General features: G+C 40.1%; 2 protein-coding genes across 2 annotated transcripts; both read left to right on the forward strand.

Annotated features, from left to right (window-relative positions):
• Window positions 1-646: 646 nt before the first annotated feature.
• Window positions 647-5,360, forward strand: LOC124114093. Its single transcript, XM_046474646.2, has 2 exons — window positions 647-993; window positions 2,479-5,360. The coding sequence occupies exons 1-2, from the start codon at window positions 819-821 to the stop codon at window positions 5,178-5,180; spliced, it is 2,877 nt and encodes a 958-aa protein (XP_046330602.2). The 5' UTR covers window positions 647-818; the 3' UTR covers window positions 5,181-5,360.
• A 4,790-nt stretch (window positions 5,361-10,150) lies between these two features.
• Window positions 10,151-16,262, forward strand: LOC124114092. The gene is made up of 3 exons (XM_046474645.2): window positions 10,151-10,251; window positions 12,269-12,457; window positions 13,161-16,262. Exons 2-3 carry the CDS (start codon window positions 12,298-12,300, stop codon window positions 15,167-15,169), a joined length of 2,169 nt encoding a protein of 722 aa, XP_046330601.1. The 5' UTR covers window positions 10,151-10,251; window positions 12,269-12,297; the 3' UTR covers window positions 15,170-16,262.
• The last annotated feature ends 834 nt before the right edge of the window (window positions 16,263-17,096 follow it).

Here is a 17,096-nt window from a genome sequence, read left to right on the forward strand (position 1 = left end):
TGACGTAAAACAATATTCCCCAAATTATCTACACGTGCTTAGCCGTACAGCTATATGTACTATGGATTTGTTAATACATACAGGTTTGGAAAAAAATATCTAAATTAGAAGAAGTGACAGACAGATGGAAAGCAATGACAGAACTAAATGTGCATCATCGTGTTGTCATTTCTGTTACGCGAGGAAGTCACGTGACACCACCCACTTAATATCTTTTCTAAAGTTGTATCATATCAAGGTGCTCATATGGTGTGTTTTTTTAAAATATTTTCTAACACGTGTCATTTTTGTTTATTATATTAGGATAAACATTTCTCATTTCTTATGAAAACGAGCAAACGTAAAACGAGATGCGACAACGTGCGCGCTATAACGGAGGTCGGCGATACTTGGTCCAAGGCCATAACTGGTTAACTGATAATTGGTTTACAGGAACCAAAGCGTACGCGACTATGATCAAAGAACGTTAAACATATCAACAGCCACGGAAGACAACGTTCATGTCAGCAAATGCTCAGTAGAGCATTAGACGGCGAGATTAATCAAGATTGACGAGCACCTGTATGCATGGCGCTGATATTTTAGTGGTATATCACAATAAAAAAAGGACAGTTCACTCCCCTTGCAAGGGGAAATAACTGGGGAATCTCAAAATGGCGTGCGAAAAGTAAAAATATAAGGAACTCACATTTTACGAACAATGTTCAGTTATCTCAGGGCAATGCTGGGTGTGATTCAATGAAGTTTATGGTCGAAAACAAGTTTATCTGTGGAAAAAACAAATCGGATTTAGGCTAAAGTCTTCACAGGCCTTAGAAATGGCAAACATTTCACGGAAAGTAAATTTTGCTCAAATTTCTGTTGATTCATCCAAAAAGGTTATTGACATATCGAGCAAATACACATATGGAATCAATACATTCAAAAAGATTGTAGGTGCTGTCACTATAATCTTCACTGACAACGAAAGCAGCTGTGAAGAGCCTGATCATGGTATGTCCCGAAACCTACTTTACTTTGTACTTACATTTCTTATCATGTGCTTATTTACGGGAGACATGTTATACTTGCCATCGATAGTAATGTTTTCCCCAATATAATAATAATACGTGGGAAAAAGCTCCTATTTGTTACTAAATACTCTTAGCTGTGAATCGTAGCTATGAGCGTATAGTGTTTGTACTGTTCTGCATGTACTAATAAACCTATTTAATATCTTAAATATTGCTGGAAAGCTCCTCCTAGAGTAACAATCTGCCCAAAATCATATTGAGTCTACTACCAGGGATACATATAGCCTGTTAACCCGAGTCAGTGTGTCTGATGTTAATGTTAAAGGATCCTGAGGGCAAGTAGCATTTCAATCTTTTTAGGGTGTCCTTTTATGTTTGCGTTTTTGGGGCTTGTAAATGTTTACAGTTAATTTTACCACTACAAGCATGGAATCTTCCCTCTGTATCTTATTCAGTACATTTGTTTCCTTTCGTACTATCTATCATCAACTAAACATAATGGACAAAGACAAATTCTACCGGACTCAGGCTTCAAAAGTTGCAGACTGTAGTAACACTCAAGCAAGTGATCTAACGGTGTTAGAACATACACCGAAACGGCGCTCCTAGTTGTATTATTGAAGTTGTTCATCCATAAATCTTATCCTTACTTAGTTCCAGAATCATTGAAGTTTAAGTACATCAACATTACTTTACTTTCAAATACAGGTGCAACATTTGATCTATCAGTAATGATTAATCTCATTACTCAGACCCGTTGGTGATTCGAAGTCTGAATACATACCAAATTTGAAAGAGCCAACTAAGCTGAGGGTTGAGTGGTGAAATCTGGTGGCTTGTCTGATTGCATGTCACCGAAATACAATGACATAGATTGGTGTGCATTCTCTCAGTCACTTATTTGCCTGGTCAAGACTATTATTTGTAAGCTGTCAGCTAGAATACTGCAGACGGCGACATTACACAACATGCACTTACAGGGTTTTAGATGATTTCATTTACTGCTTATGCTGACTGGCATATAACAAATAAATTGTCCAAAAGATAGTCTTCCAGATAGTTTGGTAAAGATGTAGACATGATATAAAAATGTCCTTCCAAAAGTTGAAAAATTATTTTATGCTGTTTGTCTCAGTAAAGTCAAAGCACTTACTTAATCATTCATTGCACAGATTGTCATTTGTTGCCCTTACTATGAGCCAAGTACTTTGTACATCAAACTTAGTAACTAGTGTACAGTTGACCAGTTCCATCATGTCCATCTTAGCAATACTTTGACGTGTCTCACATGGTCTAAATTGAAATTAATTGCCATGTTGTTGATCTTTCCCTAGCTAAACCACATGTACAAGGCTAATGATGCAAATGAACGAATGTTACTTCTTGCTTTAATGAAAATATTGAAGTACTAAAAAATAGGACTACATGACTAAATCCTTTTCATTATCGTTTTCACTTGTTGTAGAATCTGACACACAAGACCTGGATAAGACAACATGGAAGAATATTCCGGCTTCGCTGTCTGTTTTACCAACTCCTGGATACAGACAAACCATGGACATGTCAAGACATGATGTAGGTCTCAGTTATCACAACAGCTTGCCTCATTGCTATGGAAACATTCAAGGAAGTGAACAAACACATACTGATATTATGGATGATTCTGTGGCAGGCAAAATCAATGCAGAGAACAATCAAGAGACCTCTGCACTGTCATCACAAGAAAACATCACTTCAGTTTGTTCTGAAGGAGAAACAATATATATCAAGAAAGAGCCAACTTCACCATTTCCAGAAGAGTTTGATCAGAGAATGGAAACAAGTGTTGAACATTCAACCAGTGTTGAACAAATTGGTCTGAGTCAATCCCAGGTTTTTAATGGTAAACAATCGGATGGTTGTTTTGACAAGAAGCCTCTTAATGCTGGACATAATCCCCAATCAACTTGTTCTGTTTGCTTTAGAGAAATTCAAAGCAAAAGAGAATTTATTTTTCATGCTAAGGCACATAAAAATGTTTTAGGTGTTGGAGAAAGCTGTCCAATTTGCCTAAAATCATTCACAAGAAATGTTGGTTTAATGAGACATTCATCCCTGCATATTACAAATGATCTGTACAACTGCCCTGTCTGTGGAATCAATATTGTTCAGTTGGACGGTTTTAAGAGGCATTTCCACAAACGACATCCAGGCTCTTTGTTCAAACTGAAGTGTTATCTTGCAAACTTCCGTCATCATTCAATAAACAGACTGGCATCACAAGACTCTGGAAGAAATGGCCAACCAATAAGCTCAGTATCAGAGGGTAGACACTATCAAGCTATGCAACAGATGAAAGGAGAACCACATGCGGCGATGACAAGCAGTGATTCAGAACAGTTTGAAAACAGACAAGCTTCCTATCATCCCCCGTCGCAGGGAGGTTCCAGCACGCAGATGATGCAGCTGCAGGTGAATGCTGAGGGTGTACAGAGTGTGAATGTGCTCACTGAGCATCCACAATGTCAAGATACTTTTGATGACAGCACCATCACATTGGATGGATGTGATTCTGCTGCGACAAAAATTGGGTCAAAAGAGGATAATCAAAGCAATATTCATGTGCACAAAAACAAAACAGGTCCTCGATCATCGGGCAAATCTAATGGTAAAAAGTCTGCGAAATGCTCCTTCTGTTGGTCTGAAATGACGAACATGGAGGACTTCTTGAATCATATGGAGGCTCATAAGAGTATTATGAAGGTTCCCCACACCTGCCCAGTGTGTCTCCATGAGTTTAGTGATAAGATGAGAGTTAAAAGGCATGCATCAAAACATGTCCTAACAGCAATGTTTGCCTGCCCATTTTGTCCCGTACAGATCCCCAGAATAGATAGTTTCCGGAGACACCTCAGGAAGGTCCATCCAACATATGCAGATGATTTCAAAGTAGAAATGAACTATGCTACTCCACTTTCAGGTCCCATAACCGACCCAGATGATATCAATGTTACAATTTCTTCTATGGATGCAAACTCTTCATTAACCAGATCAACAGAAATTGAAATTAAGAAGGAATGTACCACTTCATCGGGTGAAGATGGTGTCATGTCTGATTATTCATCTTGCCCTGTGTTTGATCTAAACAGTGAGAGGGTGCTGACCAAATTCCCTAAAAGACCAGGTGCATCATCCTCATCATCACCAAGTCCTGTATCTCAGAGTGAAGCAGGCTGCCAGAATGAGTCTGACCTGCCCGAAGCAGGGGCAACAGCAGGGCAGACCTTCTTCAACACATCCACTGGGTCTAGTACTGGTGCAGACCTTCAGGATCAACACAGTAACCATGGTAACTGCTCAAAGAATGAACCTGAGTTGTCATGGAAGCTGAATTCAGATCAGCAGCACACACAGATTAATCCTTTCATCCCACTAAATGTTGACAGGTCGTCATCACCTGTTACACACTCATGGGGACATTCAGCTGGTGTGGCTTCTGGCTCAGGCAGATCACATCCACCCACAACCTTTAACTCTCCTAAGCGAGGGGGTTCTAAACCACACACAGACATACGTAACATCCACATGGATGTAAAAAATGAACCAACCCAGTTTCATAGTCCGAATTCAGCGAAGAAGAAAGGTAAAAACAACAAACAGTTGACCTCTACATGCTTCTTTTGCTCTTCAACCTTAACAAGCACTCAGGAATTTCTTGAACATGCACGATTGCATGCCAAAGATGACAAGATTACATGTCCTGTTTGTGTCACTGACTATGCCAGGAAGCTTGGACTTGTCAGACACTCTGTGAACCATGTTCCAAGTGATGCTCATGTTTGCAGCGTCTGTGGTACAGCATTTGCACGCCGAGATGTGATGTTGAGGCATTACAGGAAAGTGCACAAAATGTGTCTCACATACTTTCGGCAAGGAGCCAGGAACTCGGACAGTGGGGCCACAGCGAGCACCCACGATCATGATGATTTGCAGATACTCAGTTTTGATGCGATCACTGCTCCCAATATTCCCCCTTTGCCCGGTGATGGGGACTGCAACATGTCCCCCGCAGTGATGGGTATCACTGACGATGATGACATGATGTACTCGTGTGGGCTGTGTGGGGCACAGTACCACGATGCTGTCAGTCTCCAGGAGCATGTGCAAAACCACCCTCATGATATCTAATTTAGGGTATGAAACTTGTCCGATTGTACCAAACTACTGAAATAGAGACCCTTGAACATACAGGGTAGAATAGGTCTTCAGCAACCCATGCTTGCCATAGAAGGCGACTATGCTTGTCGTAAGAGGCGACTAACGGGATCGGGTGGTCAGGCACGGTGACTTGGTTGATGCATGTCATCGTATCCCAGAGTTCACACTAGGAATTTTCTGACATTGGCCCTTCTTGTGAAAATATGAAATATTCCAGAGGTACGCCTATACAGCACAATGTTAAAATTAAAATGTATTTGAAAATGTGGGCCTTTTTTTTCAAATTTAGGGACTATAAGCACAAGGCCCCAACCTAGAATTATCCCTGGTATCCGAATTGCGATTGCATGATGTCAAATCAATGGATTGTCTGGTCCAGACTCCATTTACAGACCGCCTTCATATAGCTAGAATATTGCTGAGTGAGGCGTTAAACATGTTAAACAACAAATAAACAAAACAAAGTGAAATACTGCCAGATTCCTTGTTTTATGCAAGTATTTTTCAGTTAATGTGTATTGTTATTATGGTTAAATGTTCTTTATTATCATAATAATTGTGTTGAAAATACAATGTAGTATGAAATGTGAAGAAATTTCTTTGTACAAATATCACTAGTGACAATGTGTAAAATGTTCTATGGCAGGTTACCACAAAGTTATACATTTTAGTACATCAGAACAACTGACCATTAGATTGTTGTAGTCTGTTAACATGAGGCAATAATGTATTCCCTTATGGTGCACATGTAGTAGTCATGTGATTTTCATCATGAAGAAATTGCTTCATCACAAAGAACCGGTTGCTTGTATTGGGAGAACAGATACCTCTCTTGGACATTGTTTTGTCCCATTGTTGACACAATATACAATTTGTACTGGTTACATTTTTGTTGACACAATGTACCTGTGACATCGTCGTTGACACATTGTACTTGTGACAGCATTGTTGACACACTGTAATATTCTTTACCTGTATCATCGCTGTTGTACTTTTTGTTAGGTCAATTTTTGACACATTGTACCCGTGACATCAATACTGACACATTATACCTGTGACATCATTACTGACACATTGTACCAATGTTGACATTTTACCCATGACATAATTACTGTGATTTGCTCAGTGCATGGATCGTGATATGGCTGCAATATTGCCGATGCGATGTAAAATTTTAACTCACTCACTCAGTGCATTGGACATTCTTGAAGTGGTGTACAGCATCCAACGATTTCTTCTGTAGACCTGTGTTCAAGCCTCTTGTGTATGGAATGTTTAGTAACAACTTATTTGTTTATGAATGACAGATACTCTACCAGAATTTGGAAATTACTCAGTGCCGATTGGTCAGTCAGAGGTATCAAATCACAATAACCACCTCTGATTGAAACAGATGATTGAAAGCCACATCACCCCAGAAGATAATATTTATAGAAAAGTACTTTTGTCTTAATCATTGTCGGTAGGTATTTTAAAATAATTATATGTACATTAATAGGTGACAGAGTCCCAAGTTTTGATTAATACAATATTCAAAGTATATGTGGCAATACATTTTGGGCTTGGCTAAGTTAGTGTATTTCAAGTTTTAGGGATAACAGAGAGATTGAAATTAGACCTGTTTCTAATGCCGACTCTGAGTGAGCGGGTTGACGTCAAAATACATGTAGTGACATGCGATGTAAAACTAAACCTTGCGAGGCTTGCTTATTAATATTGAGCGGTGCTCACTTCAGGCTGGCTTATGAAGTTGCTATGCTACCTACTGTCAATGCCTGTTTCATGTGCAAGTAAAGCACAATGAGTTGGAAATAAATAATATTGCACATATACAGCGCCATAATTTGTTTAAAGGCCTTGACTCAGTCTTTCCTTCATTCAAAAGGACAACCCACTGAAAACACTGGACTCAACCCATGCCACTTAACGAGTTTGCTTTCATTTTTTCATGATAGAATGGAGGTAAATAACTGTTTTTTCAATGTCGAGCTTTGTTACCTGTTGATTTAACCATGCTATATTTAAGTTTTAATTTAACTTTTGAAACCTTACGCTGCGCATTTGGTTTCAAATCCAGTTTAGCACGGCTGCATCCACAGCTAACGTAGCTCAACATTGAAAACACAGTATGTTTATTTCCTAATTAACTATACTTTTGTAACATTAATAAATGTTAAATGGATAACCTGGTAAAATTAACACGTTCTTTCTTTTAATTTTTTATATTTATGTTTAATATTAATAAGGATATATTTGTGTTGTTACATATATATCAGATATATCTTATGCTTTCATATTCCTGTATGGCATTTGTACAAATATACAATGACCAGTGATCAAAAGATAACAAACTGAAACTTCTGAGAAGAAAGTACTGACTGTGATTTCCCATGTTCAGCTGAGATATGAGGGATGTTTTGAAAACTCGTACATAGCTTACAGATTGTAAGGAACGTTTATCCTACCATATATGTGCTGTATGTAAATGGTTCAATTCAAATTGAAGTAAAATGTATTCCATTATCTGTATCTTACTAACACTTTATACCTATGTAGGTCTATTTACATCTACTGTAGGTGTACATGGTGAAAACAAAGGCTTAGAAAAATCAAAAGGAAGTCAGTAAGCATGTGACCACTATGACCATGATGCTATTAAGTTTCTGGGGGCACGGGTGGCCCAGTCGTCTAAGGTGCCACGATTCGCTGTGCAGAGTTGTGTCCCTTGGGCACGCCAGAAACCTACGATTGTGGGTTTGAACTGTAATATTGCCGAAATAGGTGTTCATTGGCACCAAAAGTGTCTTTGATTGGTTCTGATATTGAGAGTCCCAGACATACACTATATATAGGAAATGTTTCATCGTGTCTTCTACTTAACTTATCCAGAAATATATTCAGATAGCATATTGTTTGTCTGGTAGTAGACTCATGAAGACGTAGAGGATGGCATAATTGACATTGGTAGATCTAATGTGTCACATTTAGCAAGTAGTTTCCCTGCTGCAAATGTCTTTACATTCTACATTGCCCTGTAGAGGTATTGTGTGGTTGGATATTCAGTGCAACATTCTGAAGTTTCTGTATGCAACAGGTTTTGTCTGCATAGTAAGTGTTGTGTGTGTTTGGACAGCTGTATTTTACATGTATTACAACTATACAATTGTTGGTAATTTGTGTTTTACATGGTATGTAATTACATGTATGTAGTTAAAAATAAAATGATATTTTTTATCTTCAAAACAATTTGTTGAACATTTTTATTTCAACACTAATAGTCCAGTGTTCCTCAGGGCTAAGACTGTTACAGTGGTGGTCAGGTAGCCTTTGATTTGTTTGTTTGTTGTTTATCCCCGCACTCAGCAATATTCCAGCTATATGACCGCGGTCTGTAAATAATCAAGTCTGGACCAGACAATCCAGTGATTGACATCATGAGCATTGATCCACGCAATTGGGATATGATGACATGCATCAACCAAGTCAGCGAGCCTGACCACCCGATCCCATAAGTCGCCTCTTACAATGAGCACAGTCGCCTTTTACAGCAAGCATGGGTTGATGAAGACTGATTCTAACCCGGATCTTCACGGGTCCGGTAGCCTAGAAGTAAAAGTGTTGGTTGGTCATGATTCTCCACATGGGTACAAGTGTGAAACCCATGCCAGTTTTAAAGTGCTAGCCTACTGAAATGTCATGCCACAGTTCAACATGGATACACCACTCAGACACAGTATACTGACTCAAAGCTGACCAGTCCATGTTTCATCCCTGTCATGCCGAGTTCCAGGCAGGACAACATCAAGTACCATCTTTTAACATATTTTGGTTGGACACGGCCAGGGAATCGAACCCCTTGGCCTTCTGTTCTCCAGGCTCTCTGGTTTAGATGGGCACCTGAAACCAGCTCAACACACTCAAGAAAGCAATCTAGGTGCACAACAATTGTTGGAAGTAAGTGTGGAATTATTCCCCAGTATCACATGCTTGTGTAAGAGCTGGGCAAAATGTGTTTTGCAATGTGTGACCTGACTGATTGTGTGCTGCTGGACGGAGTGGATCACAGCTTATGACATTGACGACTGGTCGGTCTGGCTCTCACTTGCTTATTTACAGACCAATATTAGATATAGCTACTCATAAAACTACATTCACACATCACTATATACATGTAACAATCTTGAACGCCACGTTTTATACGCTTTGGGAGTTGATGTGAAAAACATTGCCTTGCACCTTGCACAAATACAGTGAAGAAAAAAACTCACTCCATTCACCATTGATAAACTGGGGATTTAGATCTAGTGGTTTTCGTAAGGTTATTCATACATAGATGCGTAGATATTTGATCCTTTACAAATTTTAAACCACTATATTTTTAAAGGTTTCAAACATTCCGTCGCAATGTGTTTTTTCAATCAGTTGGTGCAATTTGTTCAAACTGAAAAAATATTTTAATGGCGGCACATTTGAGTGAAAGTGTAAACAAGGGGAATTTGACTAACTCCAAAATCCAAATGTATTATTTATTGACAGTAGATTTGGAGATATGACACAAATGTGTTGGAAATTTACTATATTTTGCAAATTATTTGGGCATGGGGCAATCCAAATTGTTTTTATATCAATTCTTTTAACATGATGTTTATGTCCCTTTGGCACAGCAACTGCCTTTTGTGTAGGCCCTATGTCCAAATGGCATCCTGTTTAATTAATCACCTAGCTGTTTCAATCAGTGGTTGTTATTGTGATTTGAAACCACTGATTGACCAAACAGAAAGGAGCATTTTCCATATTGATAGGTGAATATCCACGAGCAATTTGTGATATCACCTAATCACTGCTGCAGATACAACTGGTTCTTATTTTGAAGGACGCTCGTCAAATCTTGACAAGCACCCAGTCGAAACAGGCATATTAGAGTTATGTCCCTTGGTAAATTCTGAGATGCGGAAACGAATTTGACGACAAGCAGCAGTGGATGTGTCTGTCCTCCATTCGCAATGATCCAGTTTGATCACAAGATATAACCATATTACAGGTACGAGGGGCATTATATATGAGATGATTTATCTGTGCTGTACTGTATTAGTACCGACATCGTGAAATGCACCGACCTGACTGCAGATAGCAGACAAGGCCAGATCAAGTGTGTAGCTCTAACAGCAATACTTGAACCGATGTAGCCTAAGTGATGAAAGGCTGTTACAGGACTACGACCAGCGTTTGTGGGCCTTGCTACAGTAAACACAATTTTATGATAGATCGACTCATTTCTTTTACTGATGTTCGTTTGTATATTTCATTCTGAAGATGATGAAACTGAAAAAAAACACACAACTATTTTGTGTGATTCATCCTACAAGGTTTCAGATCGTTCTATTTCTTGGAAAGGGCCCACGCTTGCCCACTTCACTGATTAGGCAATCCTGGTTGCATGTTCTCCGAAAACCTTGGAACCATAGAATCCCCAAGATGCCTTTTTTTTGGGATCTTATAATTAGGACAAGCAATGTCATAAATCTATAGAAAGAATTTCCCAAATTGGAAGTTTTTTTCTTGTTTGAGAAAGGTAGACAAGTAGATCTAGATCTAGTGCACTCATTTACATGTGTGTCTGTTTTTCCTTTCTAATTGGCTTATATTAAATGTTACATAGATTTCTATTCTTTATTCATTGTTTAAATGTCTTTAAATTATACAAAAAGAATTGGTTCAGTTGTATGACAGGATAAGTATTGCAGATAAGGAAAGACTTGTCATTACTTATTAAGCTGTTGCTGCCTCCCATGAGTTGTGGTAAGGCCTTCCTGGACCCACTTGCACAAAGCGATCTTAGCGCTAAGATGATCGTAACTCCCATACTTTAACATAGGCTTACAATAGTCTTAGCGCTAAGATCGTTTTGTGCAATTGGCCCCTGATATTACAGGATGCTGAATTGATTTAGATGGAGACGTAGTAGACAACATGTCTATCATGAGTCTTTCAGATACGAAATAAGATGCTCTTAAATCGGAAAATCAACTGTATCCCATGTACAAAAACATCTCCAGCCAGTTGATAGAGAGCCAGCGGGTTTTGTTTCTGATGGAGATGTAGTGTCAGAGCAGATGTCAGTGTTGTCCATGTCAACAATGTTGAGGCCAATGGTGCCATTATGGCTGAAAAGAGAACAGTTTACTTTACACTCATTCTGCTCTTTGACATTCCAAAATAATATGCCCGCCTATCTGGTCTAGTAGAGCATCCGCCCGGAGAGCGGAAGGTCCGGGGTTCGATCCCTGGCCACGTCATACCAAAAGACGTTAAAAGCTTGTATTTGTTGTTACAAGGACTGGTCGGCTCGGAATCAGTATGAGTTGGGTATTCATGTTAAACTGCAGCATGGAATCTCAGCGAGCTAGCACTATAAAATCGGCATCAGTCTGGACTAGTACAAGCAGCCACACACACACACACACACACACATGAAACTATGCTTGTCGTAAGAGGCGACTAACGGGATTGGGTGGTCAGGCTCATTGATTTAGTTGATGCATGTCATCGTATCCCAATTGCGTGGATAGATGCTCATGATGTCAGTCACTGGATTGTCTGGTCCAGACTCGATTATTTACAGACCGCCCTCATATAGCTGGAATATTGCTGAGTGCGGCGTTAAACAACAAACAAACATGCCTGCACGTCTCTATATAAATGCAATAATCTTGAACATGATGTTAAACCCCATTTCCCATCACCTCACCTTGATTGAAATACTATATAGCAGCAAACTTCAAAGACCCCAGGCTTTATAGCCTTGTAAAGGACAGAATATGTTAACAGTGTATATCTAGCCACTAGTGCTCCACGTCTTGTCATATTATGCAAGTAGTGAAAATACAAAACAGTTGGACAGTTGAGAGCATTGGAGCTGTCATTAGTTGAAACATCTTTAGGTTAACATCATAGTGTTAATGCCCTTATGGATGACTAATACAATACTCGTAGGCCTTATTATATTATGTGGTGTAATTAACAGTCGTATAAACAATATGAATCCATTTTCATTTCAGATACGAAGGAAAAAGCAGACCCTACTATAATGCTGGCCCAGTCAAGTAGCGCAGAGGTGTTTTTTGATAAAATTCGACAGGAGCTTCGAGTGACCAGTGTTCATCACTGTAACAGCCTCAAGTCCCTGGGAAAGATCATAGGAGCAGTGACTGTAGCGTTTCTGGAGGAAGAAGCTAAATATGATACTGGTATGACATGGTCTGACTTTCTTAATGCATACTCCTATATTATGTGGGTATTCTGAGAAGAATATGGAACTATTTAACTATTAAGATGATCATTGATTGCAACTTGATTGCACTGTGTATAAAATATAAAAAGTGTCAGCATTGATAGTACTTTCTTTCAGCAGTTTTCCATTGATGTAAATTAGTATGAAACCTAGACTGCCCAGTGCTAGAGTACAGAAAATATACAGGTGGCGCACGTATCAGTATATTCATCACTGTGGTCCAATTGTGCTGTGCTTCCTGTAAAACATGCTAACAAGAGTTAACTAACCATCCTGTCACTGCCTACATTCAAGAACACATAATAATATGTATATATAATAAACTCCTTTACAGGTTATGCCTAGTTAACATGGTGTCCAATAATACGTTTATAGCCATATACTCACCACCAAACATGAATACCATGTTAGTTAATATTTGAAGAATTACTCATATTCAAGAGATATTAGATTGGTCTGATGTACAAACGAACATACTGGTATGTTGTGTGAACTGATGCTCATGAATGGGTCACATGTGACATCGCAGATTCAGGACTCCAGATACACCATTTGTCTCATGCAGGATTAGCATGTGAAGCCTGTAAATCATGCATAGTTAATGTGTCTGGTAATGACATTTGACAAACCAGGTAAGAGATGGTGTTTGTGTATTGCAGATGACGCTGACGAGGTGCAGAGCTCCGACCAGGTGTCCCAGTTCTTGCTGGACCGAAGCAAGGTCTGGGGAGGTATCCCAGCCTCCCTCTCCTTCATCCCCATGCCAGGCTCCTCCAAATATGGAGATGCCATCCCACAGCAGCTCAGTCCTGTGTCACGGTCAGATAGTGAGGTGGATAGCGTTCCGCAGGCTCCTTCCAGGGTGAAGTCGGAGACAGGCAGCTGTAAGAGATCCGTTCCTGAGATTGTGTCAAGTGCCAACGACCTGTGTGAGTTGTCTGTTCCAGAAAGGAAGAGCAAGGGAGAAGGTGCACAGCCATCTACAACTGGAAACAAGAAACCTCCTTTTAGAGACTCATCTAGTTTTCCAAGAAAAGCAGTTGGTGGACCCTGCTGTGACTCATTGGACAGATACAGCGAAGACTGTAGGTCAGTTGAGGCATCTTCATCTCATGTCAGTAACCATGGTAACATTGAAAGGGATCACAAGAAATTGTCTAGTCCATCTGTGTCAAATAGTGGCTTCTCTCACAGAAAAGCTTTGTGTGGTAAGGATGTCCGAACTTTGCAGTATTCTGCTGCAGCAAAAGAATCCAGTAGATGTCATTCAAGTGATAATGAACACTCACAGAACGGCGCCTCTAAACAATTTGGTCATATTTTGTCAACGCCTCAATCGTTTATGACTGATGATGAACATATTGAGCAACGACCCTTTCCTAAGAATGTCAGACAGTGTAAGTACCTCCCAGAGGAATCTCACGGCCAGGACAGACTTGACTGTCATGTAGAGGACGTTCTGATTAAGGCTGAAGTATATGATGATTTGTGCAACTCTAGCGTCAACATGGAGGACTCGACTGCAGGAGACAACAAAGATGATGACAGTGATGATCAAGATGAGGACATGCTAGAGGAGTGTGATATCAGCAGCCAGGACCACAGTGCTCTGTTCCGACAGTCGGATCTATCGTTAAGTACCTATGCTCTTGGAGAGATGGATTCCCCCTTCATGCAGCCTTATCCCACCTCTGTCCACGGTGAAACAACATTCCCTGGGATTCCAGTCATGGATCCATTGAAGTCTGCTCCAGCAAGTTCCGTTTTTCCTCATGGAGCATCTCCCTCAGCAGGATCTGTGTTGAGATGGAAGAACTTTGTAGGGCATGGGGAGTCTATGCCACATATTGATTCCTCATCCTTGCATGGGCAGACGTCATCTTTCCTGCCTCAGTATCAATCATCATTATCTCGCTTGCATTCAAAACCCCCCAGGAAGAAAAAACCCAACTTTCCGACATGCGCTCTGTGTAATGCTGAGATCAGAGACAAGAACGACTTTGCAGCCCATGCATCCTTACACAGTGTAGACTACCAGCAAAACTGTCCAGTCTGCCTTAAGATCTTCTCCAACAGGGCCAACTTGTTGCGACACGCTTCCCTGCATATCCTGGGTGTGCTGTACCAGTGTCCGATCTGCTGCAGGATGATCAAAAGGGGAGATAATTTCCAAGTCCATATGAGGAAGCAGCACCCCGGCCAGAGTGTCAAGATGGGCAGAAGTCTGTCAGGGCAGGAGCCAGGGAGGGCCAAAATTGTATACTCTGGGACACCCAGCTCGGCAGCTTCTGAAGCTCCTAGCAGCTTATGTATTGGAAGACCTGGCAGCCGCTCGGGAGTCCGACCTAGGTATCTGTCAGAGGGTGACGTCAGCAGAAACAGAGTGCAAGCGGACTCCAGCTGTAGTGCCCAAACTGAAGCACCTGATTTCATTGATCAAACCACCTCGGATTATTTGTGTATTTTTTGTGCCAACAGGTTCATGTCTTCCAGTTCCCTTGCTATTCACATGCAGGATGTGCATGGGAGGTTCTCCTCCGTGAAGAGTAGATCCCGACTCGGTGTGCTATCATTGTCCTCAGATTACCCTGTTGACCTGGAGCAGCCACCTTGGTCAGCCGGCACCAAGGTCGTGGGCAAAGGGCCGGAAGTAGATCAGACTGACTAGCTCAACAGCCTTTGTTATTCTTGTGTTGTCAAGATGTAATGAAGTGAAATCTCCTGCTTCCATGGACAAACGATGGTGTGATACATGTGAAACTTAGTCTAATGTTTTCTGAGGGGTAGCAGTTTCAGTCTTGTAAATGTTTCTTATACAGTGATGGCATGCTACTCAAACAAACTCAAAGAACACCTGATTTTCCGATGGCCATGACAGATTAACTATTAGTCATATGAAAAGATTTAGAGTTCTTTAACTTCTTTTGAGTGTTATATGTTGTTAAATAACTTCATTCCTAAGTCTTCCATGTATCATAATGTAAGTTTGTATTCCTAACTTATTACTTCAGTATTTAATATCTCTTGAATACGCCTTTGTTTGATGAGGTCGATATTAGTTGCGCTGCTATAATGGTGCAGGTTTTGATTCCATAAGGACATATCAACTCTGCACAGTGGATGTATTAGGCTTAAAAAATAATAGTCTTGGTTCTCAGGCTCCGCCCGCATCATCATAAAGTCATCCGCACGTTTTGTTTTAATTTCCATTTTTTTTAAAAACATGAAAAAATCCTAATACTTAAAAATAATCCAATCCAAGATAGCACACAGTTACTTCCCTTTACATGCGCACTGCTTTACACCGCATCTCATGTTATGGTCATAGCAGCAATAGGAGTTTGTATGCTTGTTTATGTAGGGAGGCCCTTTCCCAGGTTGATGGTTCACAACTAAATATTTGGTTACATACTAGTTTGAACAAGCCACACCATAAAAACCGCCTGTCCTTGCTATATTTTAAAAAATCATTGCCTGAGAGCCATTCTTTTATTCGTTTAAGCCTAATACATCTACTGTGCAGAGTTGATGTGTCCATAATCTGACTGTTGCCTTGATGTCAGTCTTTATGTGAACATTCAGCAGGGTGAATCTAATGTCAGGCTATTTGATGATAAGGCAGAGTTCAAAATTACTTGAAGTGAGTGAGTGAGTGAGTTAGGTTTAACGCCGCTTTTAACAGTATTCCAGTTATATCACAGCATGTCAGCTTAATGTGGGAGGAAAGCCCGAAGTGATGCATGTCTCAGACGTTTACCACTTCGGTGAAACCCACGAGTGCAGGTATGGTGCTGACAAACCTAGAAACATAATCGGGGCGAACCGGGATTTGAACCCACCATCATAGGTTTCTGGCGTGCCCAAGGGACGCAACTCTGCACAGCGAATCGTGGCATCTTAGATGACTGGGCCAACCGTGCCCCAAAAATTACTTGTATGAAAGTGTCAATGGCCTGATTAAAAATCATAATGTCATGAATAAAATAAGTTTCTGGTGCTTAAAGCGCACACTTCGAAAACACATTTTGTTTAATAAACATACCTTCTGAGTCTTTTATGCTTTGTATATTGTCAAGCTGGAGATAAACGTACATCAGCACATGTCAAACACATCAAAAATGATGAACATACTCGGCTAAATGAGCAAAAGTTCAAATCACCTATTGCCTTTTTCAATGAAAATAATGGTTATGCTTAAGAAAATAAAAGAATTGGCTCTTTGGCAATGGCTTTTGAAAATATAGTGTGGGTGGGCGGGTGTCGTTTTTTGGTTCAAGTATTGAAATATGTAACCAAATTTTGTTTACATTAATTTCAGTGAAATCATGTTGTTCTTAAGTATTGTAGCATTTCACTGGCGGGCTCATGTGTTCGAGACACGGAATATTTCAAGATTATTTTAAGAAAGAAAAAAAAAAAAAACGTGCGGCGGATTTTATGATGCTGCGGCCGGTGCCTGAGAACCAACACTATTATTTTTTTAGCTTTATCACCCGTAAATCACAAAGGGCACACCTCAACATCCTTACAGACCTCACTTGAGGTTCAGAAGCAAACCATGCTTGTGGTAAGAGGCGACTAATGGGGTCAGGTGA

The sequence above is a fragment of the Haliotis rufescens genome, unplaced genomic scaffold, assembly GCF_023055435.1.
Source record: "Haliotis rufescens isolate VD_foot unplaced genomic scaffold, xgHalRufe1.0.p SCAF_1, whole genome shotgun sequence".
In the NCBI taxonomy this organism is placed as follows: Eukaryota; Metazoa; Mollusca; class Gastropoda; order Lepetellida; family Haliotidae; genus Haliotis; species Haliotis rufescens.

What these genes read in the sequence shown, in the direction of transcription:
- LOC124114092 (XM_046474645.2), top strand. Translation starts at nt 12,298, where the DNA reads ATGCTGGCCCAGTCAAGTAGCGCAGAGGTGTTTTTTGATAAAATTCGA. An exon ending in AGAAGCTAAATATGATACTG is followed by an intron (nt 12,458 to 13,160) that starts GTATGACATGGT and finishes TGTGTATTGCAG; the next exon opens with ATGACGCTGACGAGGTGCAG.
- LOC124114093 (XM_046474646.2), top strand. Translation starts at nt 819, where the DNA reads ATGGCAAACATTTCACGGAAAGTAAATTTTGCTCAAATTTCTGTTGAT. An exon ending in CTGTGAAGAGCCTGATCATG is followed by an intron (nt 994 to 2,478) that starts GTATGTCCCGAA and finishes CACTTGTTGTAG; the next exon opens with AATCTGACACACAAGACCTG.